This window comes from Anarrhichthys ocellatus, unplaced genomic scaffold, assembly GCF_004355925.1.
Source record: "Anarrhichthys ocellatus isolate YVR2014 unplaced genomic scaffold, GSC_Weel_1.0 scaffold65, whole genome shotgun sequence".
In the NCBI taxonomy this organism is placed as follows: Eukaryota; Metazoa; Chordata; class Actinopteri; order Perciformes; family Anarhichadidae; genus Anarrhichthys; species Anarrhichthys ocellatus.
This window is the reverse complement of record NW_022280095.1, coordinates 27574-34905: the sequence shown is the minus strand read 5'-3', so window position 1 is coordinate 34905 and position 7332 is coordinate 27574. Positions and strand designations below refer to the sequence as shown.

The 7332-nt window shown below is 40.9% G+C and overlaps 2 protein-coding genes across 7 annotated transcripts in view; one reads left to right on the top strand and one right to left on the bottom strand.

The window, feature by feature from the left end:
- The window catches only part of LOC116397314 (mitochondrial import receptor subunit TOM40B), a 4068-nt gene extending 2927 nt beyond the window's left edge, over positions 1–1141 (top strand). For 4 of the 5 annotated variants that reach the window (XM_031872626.1, XM_031872627.1, XM_031872625.1 and 1 more), the window contains one exon: positions 54–1141. In XM_031872626.1, coding sequence (XP_031728486.1) covers positions 54–193 — 140 coding nt within the window. In that variant the 3' untranslated portion in view covers positions 194–1141. The remainder of the gene's footprint in view (positions 1–53) is intronic. The other variant, XM_031872628.1, reaches the window with a different exon arrangement.
- A 578-nt stretch (positions 1142–1719) lies between these two features.
- On the bottom strand, positions 1720–6969 carry bicdl2 (BICD family like cargo adaptor 2). 2 transcript variants are annotated; one of them, XM_031872624.1, is made up of 10 exons: positions 6875–6969; positions 5708–6200; positions 4481–4696; positions 4128–4244; positions 3456–3602; positions 3188–3334; positions 2889–2963; positions 2623–2705; positions 2425–2539; positions 1720–2331 (listed from the first exon to the last, which is right to left on the bottom strand). In XM_031872624.1, the coding sequence occupies exons 2-10, from the start codon at positions 5948–5950 to the stop codon at positions 2158–2160; spliced, it is 1317 nt and encodes a 438-aa protein (XP_031728484.1). In that variant the 5' UTR covers positions 5951–6200; positions 6875–6969; the 3' UTR covers positions 1720–2157. The 2 variants fall into 2 exon arrangements, with proteins under 2 accessions (XP_031728484.1, XP_031728483.1); XM_031872623.1 differs by having other exon boundaries at positions 1720–2539.
- Positions 6970–7332: the final 363 nt, after the last annotated feature.

The window sequence follows — 7332 nt, the reverse complement described above, 5'->3', positions numbered from 1 at the left end:
TGTGTGTGTGTGTGTGTGTGTGTGTGTGTGTGTGTGTGTGTGTGTGTATGCAGGTATGATCAACAGTCGGTGCATAATAGGAGGCATGTTGGAGAAGCGTCTGACCCCGCTCCCTGCCACCCTGATTATGGGTGCCTTTGTCAATCACAGAGGTGACAAGCTGCAAGTCGGCCTAGGCATCAACGTGGGATAATCGTCCACTAACGTCTGCTGGAGGGACAGACATCAATCCAGAGACCTGTTTCAGAGGCATCATAGTGGCCCTATCTTCCAGGGTAAAACACTTGAACCACCTGAGTATCGTGGATTGTTTGGGTGTTGAAGCTGAAAGTTGGGGCTTGAAACCTACCTCTCAAAATGGAGGTGCTGTTGTCTGATTGGACCAAACAGATGTGTTTCTGTCCTCCTGAAACCAACCTAGACAACAGACAAAGGGATCAGCGGCGTCCTGTAAACTGAAAATAACGAAAGATTTTATACTGTAAGTAGTCATAAAGAAATGTAATGATTATAGATTATATTGAAAGATAATTGTCTTTCTCATATTTCACCCCATTAGCTATAGTTCTTGTATAACTGACCTTTCTGCTGACCACTTGTAGAAACAGGAAACCTATTTAGGATAAGCAGTACCAATGACCAAATTCACATTATTCTTTCCCCATTTTCCACTATTGGCTTACCTTTTTATTTAAAAAAGAAGTGGTCGGCAGAAATGTGACACGGATAAAATTCTGCTCAAATGCCAGAGTGATCTTTTAAAACCGTGTGTATGAGTAAGTGATTGTGTGCACATCTTGTTTTTGCCAGCTTATAAAACTGTGCGAGACACCGCACGTGAACAAACAGCACCGTGAGAAGAGGTGCTGCTCCATATTGTAGCCTCCAGCGGAGGCATGTAAGAGTGGCTATGCCCCGACTCTGCTGAGCCAGGACTGTACTGTATGAATATAGATGAAGGCCCGTGGAAACACTGATCTGTATGCAACCTGCACTACTCACGCTGCTTCTGGGTATTTCCAGTTCTGTTTAACTTATGAAATGTTGCATACATATTATTTATACATTATTTAATGTGAGCAGAGAGACAAGTGGAAGGGAGTGTCTTTTTGGACTTAATTTATTAAAGAAATGTTTTTTATCACAGTGTTTTTCTTCCGTATTAATATGAAATGCATTGCAGCTCTGTAGATATAGAAACATTTTGTTGTAAAGCTCCGTTAATCAATATTTTAGTGTTAACCATTGGTCAAATGTCTACATATAATATGAAGGTGGTCTCTCGTAGTGACAAACCAACAGAAAATGAATGTACCCTCAGCACTAAGGTGCTTTTTAGCCTCTTTTACCTCATTGTTTTGGTTATACGTACATAGTTTAGCATTCAGCGAAAGATAGAGCCAGACATTTTTCACAGCAATTGTTAGAAACCAAAACAAATCTAAAAGTAGAATGATTATTGGACATTTATTGGGTGTCCAGAAGACGCCTAATAAATCCAAAAACTCTAAATTAATGTTAATGTTTGTTCATGTCTGCTGGATCTTTAAATAGCTGTAATATGTTCCCTGTAAGCTAGCTAGAGAAGGACGCATCAACAATGCCTGAGAGTTTTCCTGTGTGTCTGAGTTCAGTTTAGCCTCTGACTGAACCAAGAACTCACCAGAAACGGTGGATCTGTCTGTTATTTTCCTCCGGTCGCACTCATTTTTCCTCTCCCTTCCATGTTTAAAAAGCAGATTCATTAAGCCCCAGAATTCATTTTTGCGTCTGATCGTGTCTTTCCATTAACTTTGTATGCAGGTGAATGCACCGCCTCTTTGTCTTCATGTTCTGACTGAACTCACATTCAGAGAGACCAAGAAAATATAAAAAAATGCAGCCGTAAGATGCTGTGGTGACAAACAACATCAGAATATAAAACACTCAATAGAGACTTATTGGTTTATACAATTTTAATACAAAATCCTGAATTCTGAAATAACAGATGCACTGTACATACATATATACAAACATAATAAAATATGAGGTCTGTAAACTTTTCACTTGGTGATGTTAATAACACATTACAGTCTACATTATCTTGCTGCAGACGCTCGCGGTGGCAAAGATAACGGCTGATACTCTGTCCGATTGAACTGCTGCCACTTCTCTCTGTCATTTGTCTTTGAAAAAGGAGAAGAATCCTTTCCCTCCTTCTCCCTTCATTCTCAAAGACTTGCTTCTTTGGAGTCCTCCTGCTCTTTCTGTCTGCCTTTCTCTGGCTCTTTCCCTCTGTCTGTCCTCCTCCTTTTGCCGCACCTGATCATTGATCACTAGCCGCATGTCCTCCTGCAACAAGATGATAGAAAAACAATATTCCGCTTGTAAAACGTGTTGGCAGAGACACCATTTAGAATTATCCATCCCTGCACTCGGACTCACCTGCCAGACCTCCAGCTCTTGCGACAGCGCCACTTTGTGTTTGATCGTGTTGAGAAGCTGCTGAGTAAGTGATTCTTTCTCCTGAAGCACAGTGGCCAATTCACTCTCCAAGGAACTGCACATTGATATGATGATTAGCAAAACATATACCGCTGTGGGCTCAAATTAAATGAGAATGGTGCTGTTGTATAGCATTACCTGTAGCTTGGATTTTCAGGACTGCTTCTAAATGGCTTGATTTCCTGCCACAAAGACTCCAGCTCTTCTTTTTGAGATTGCAGCTGCAAAGTGTGAAATCGAAAGGCATATATATTGTCACATATTGTCATACACTCAGATTTCCATCATCTCTAGCTTTATAGAATTTAAAGGAGACATAAGCTCATTTTCAGGATACAAACTTGTATTTTTGGTCAATCAACAAGTAAAAAAGTGTATGTGTTGTTCTATACAGTTCAACAGACCTCCTCTGTGAGCGCTTGTATCTTTTCATCTCTTACTTGCAGGACTGTGGAGTGAGCTAGAAGAGCCTCTTTTACCTGGTTAGCAAGAGAGATGTACACAACAACACAACAGAGAAATCAGTAAGATCAGAACCTTATTACAAGGTGTTTGTGCTTAAGATGCACATTTTGGTACAAAGAGGTTGGGGATTTTGGAGACCAGTCGGTATCAGTCTCCAACCAACAAACGAAGGACGTCACTGCAGTTACTGTGTCTCTTGTGGGTGTCTGTGTGTGTGTGTGTGTGTGTGTGTGTGTACCTGTGATTGCTGAATTTCACTATGCAGAGACAAAGGTTGCGTTTGTGTACTGTCCAGAATGCTCTCTTCTCCCAGGTTCAGACCTTTTTGCTGTAGAGAGCGATTCACGGTTCGCAACTCAAACACCACTCCCTGCTCCTGCTCTATCTACAGTACAGACACACACAAACACACAGTAAGAGATAGGCACACACACAGATGCATAACTTCAAACTAGTTGTCCTTCTGTTAGTGATGAATATACTCTTTTGCAGCGCTTGATCCTCACCTCTGCTTCTTTCTCTCTCAGTGTCGTTTGTAGCTCTGACAGTCTGTCTGTCAGTCTATCTCTCTCCAGGCGGAGTCTATCACTGTCCTCCTGTGAAGCTTTTAGTTGTGCCTCCATGTACGACAGCCGCTCCAGCAACACTCTGTTCTGTACAGAGAAAAAGAGAAAGTACTGAATAAATGATGCAATGACAGAGGTAACACTAAGAGGTAATTACAAAGGATTTTGATGCTTTGAGATATGGACACTTAAGCCCCCAAGTCTTTAAGGGTTTATTTGATATTCTGTTAATATCTCCATTTGTTCTTAACAACAGAGCCGTAGACTTGAGACTCAAGTCAGACTCAAGCAGACCAAAACTGAGACATTTCAAACACAGCTTTGAAATTTAAATGTTCAGATGCCATATGATTTAATTGTCAGCATACAGACAGGACTTGGACTTGCCATCAAGGACCTGAGACCTGCTATGACAGGACTTGAAACTTAATTTAGACTTGCCCCACAAGTCTTAAAACCAGCTCTCTTTACTTTCACATTGCAGTATAATTTCACACTAGTTGGCCATGATCGAAAGGTAATGCTTTTTGTGTATGATCTACTTATTCTGCAGCATTCAAGATAGCATAAGACTGTCACATTAAAACTGAGCCACTTATTTGACTGCTATACCTCTCCTTGAATGTTCTCCAATTGTGTAAAGTTGATATTTCGGCTGAAAGATGATTCTTCCCTCTCTTCTCTGAAGGAACGAAGCTCGGTCCTCAGGGAGTGTTCCAGTGTTATAGCCTAAGCGGGTGGAGAAGTTGAGAAATGCTGTTGTTCAATGAGACAAAGATGGGACTCCACAAACCTGCTACTCTGCATTTTTCATGCATGACTGTGACGTGACACCACACACATACATACACATTGATTATGTTTATTCTAACAGCATGAACATATATTGTGGTGTTTTCCTTTATGGGTTCGCAGCTCATTAAGGCAGGTTTCAGGCTGCCTTTTCACTAGTAGTATAAACTAACCTCTGCTAGCTGCTCCACCAAGCGTTGGTTGTGGTTGGCTAATTGAGTCAGCTGTTCACTGTCATCTCTCCGCTGGTCGCGCCCCTGGCTGTGATACCGCTTCAGCTCAGCCCTCAAAGCAGTTAAATCTGCAGTCAGCTCTGCCTCTCTTTGCCCAGAATCCAGTTCATTCATCTCCAACTTCCTGTGCAGGACATGCTTCTCCTGCTGTAAAGCCTTAGACATTAGATGCAACATTAACTGGCTTCAAGGAGACATGGACATATCAGATATTGAAATACATGGATACTACGTCATTTCAACAAATGTGTCCGTAGCAAAAGCGTTTGGAGAAGACAAGAATAGAATCTGTGACGCTGGTTCTAGAAGAGCAGAATAGGCCTTTATCACGTCAGACAATCTCCCTTGTCATGGTAGGCAAAGCACAGGTGTTACTAAAATCATTAACGATGGCTCTGTTCTATTCAAGCGTCCCAGTTTTTCATGTCAGGACCCTGAAACGGAAGCAGCTAAATGGAAGTCAGAGATTATTCATTTTTATTATTTGTCTACAGTGACATGTCAAGTCGTCTTCAGTGGAAAAGTCCTTTTCATTTTTACACAACGTCAGGGACAGATTCATAGCCGCAGTGTCATGAATTAATTTAAGGAACTTACAAGGAAATTACTTACAGACTTTTACAACTAATGACAATACTAATCTAAATGCATTCATCAATTCATGAACTTCTTTCCATGCTATTAACATTCTGTTTTATTCTGTATATGTGATATGCAGAGATAAAAGTGTGGGGTTGTAAGAATATGACATCAGTAGTAAATGAGTTTATTTTTTTTACAATGTTGTTGTTATGTCCCCATTCTCGCCATTTGTTTTTCTTTTTATATTTTTTTATCGCTTGTGGAATATATCTTATGTTGTTTTTATATTTGTTTGTTTTTTAAATAGGATTTGATATCCCACGTTTTTGTTATCAGCAGTGGTTGATTATGGGAGAACTGTAATTTATATTATCTAAGGTGGAATAAATTGAGCCTTGATCAGTGTTACTTACAGACATCTTTCCACATGTAAAATGATTGATTGACTAGAATCATTCAAATGTCATGAGCTTATTCATGGTACATTTTCGTGCTCCTTTTGTTTCCACCTCACTGTATTTTTTAGAAGTGTTAAAAAGTTTGCGTAGTCACAAGAAAGACTGTTTACAGCAGCTTTATCCTTACCTCCAGCTCCCTCTCTCTCTGCTCCAGAGAGGCTGCCAGCTCCTCATTCTTCTCCAGTAAAGCCTGTCCCAGCTCTGCAGCTAGTATCAGATCCGTCTCGATCCCTCCTCCGCTGTCACTGCCAGGAGAGGATGTGGATGAGGGGAGAGCAAAGGAGAGTGAGACTGAGGAGGATGAGGAGAGAGGGAAGAAGGAGTCCTCCAGGCTGGGGGACGGGAGACTGTTTTTCCTGGGGGTGAACATTGTTGATAGCCGCAGGCTTGCAGGAGTCAGTAAAAAAGCATCATGTCAGGTCAAGAGCTTGATCACACAGGTGGCAGGTGGACCACCATAAACTTTGTTTTCTGTTTCTTGATGATCTGGTCCGGAGTGGGTTTTATTTTTCACTTTTGTAATCCAGGTATGTCTCTGCCAAACGTGGACTTCACTGTGCTGCCAATAGCTCTAATGCTAGTATCATTGAAATCCTTGTTTCTCTTCTTCCGAGATAACTCTGTGGGCAAGAAAGTCTATCAATAGCATAGAAAACCACTATAAACAGATTTTATTGTGAAATTGTGAAATTCAGGACATGTATGATGAGTGCAAGACTAGTTGTTCTCTAGTAATATAATCTCACATGGCCGTTAAAGAGGTCTTTTGTCTGACTGGTGCTTTTGTTACTCTGACCGAAATACCAGCTACACTATTATCTTTGTTCTGCTCCCCTCCCCGAATTCCAAAGGTATTGGGCGACACTATTTCCTACAAATACGTCAAAGTCTTGAATGCTCAGTCTCTAAAATAATCAAGTCTTAGTCTTTAAAGTCTTGATGTTGTGTTGTTTATGTTTTTTCCCCCCAAATTAAGTCTTAAAAAGAGGCTGCTACCACATTATGTTATTTCCAGTCACTGCAGGATCATATCTATAACAATTTTATTCAATTTAGTCTATCAAACTACATTTTGGTCACAACATTGCCCTTTGAAGTTTCGGTCTCTTTAAATCTGACGTCACCTTCTGCCATCTCACCTGTTAAAACATCTCACTACCATGAAACTATGCCATCATCCTATTTAAAATAATGAATACATTAAAATAATTAAGTCATTCCTACTTTAACATCACACGTTTACATTATGAGAACTAACAGAACCTCGAAGGAACAAAAATTAAGTCTGTCTTACCTGATAGTTCACAGCCAACTCACACCAAACAGGTATTGTCTTCCTGTTTGGTGAGTGTGTGTCTGTGTGTGTGTATGAATGTGTAGGTGTGTGTGTGTGTGTGTTTGGGAGTGTTTGCACAAGAGAGGCTGAGCTGGTTTCCTTGGCAGTTGAAACATACAGTATGTAAATACAGCCAGTGGCTCCACCTCCTATAAAGGTAAAGAGAGCAAACAGTGGGACAGAGCAGGAAGAATGGCAACACTGGTGTACCTGCTGTAAAAAGCTCTGACATCTAGTGGTTGAACACGGTATGAAAAAACACAGATTAACTCTGAGGAATATGTTGTTACTCAATTTTACACTCTTAGGGTGGGGGTGACACAGGGTGAGAGATGGAAAGAGGGAAAAGTCAGGACACAAGCAGGGGTCTGTCTAATCTGGCCCTCCTCCTCCTCCTCCTCCTCATCCCCCTTCCT

Bases quoted from the DNA above. Each gene is read 5' to 3' on its own strand.
- bicdl2 (XM_031872623.1), bottom strand. From the start codon at position 5,950: ATGTTCACCCCCAGGAAAAACAGTCTCCCGTCCCCCAGCCTGGAGGAC. The intron at 4,245-4,480 runs GTTAGTTTATAC...CCACCCGCTTAG, and splicing joins TGGTGGAGCAGCTAGCAGAG to GCTATAACACTGGAACACTC. The intron at 3,603-4,127 runs GTATAGCAGTCA...TTCTCTGTACAG, and splicing joins TGGAGAACATTCAAGGAGAG to AACAGAGTGTTGCTGGAGCG.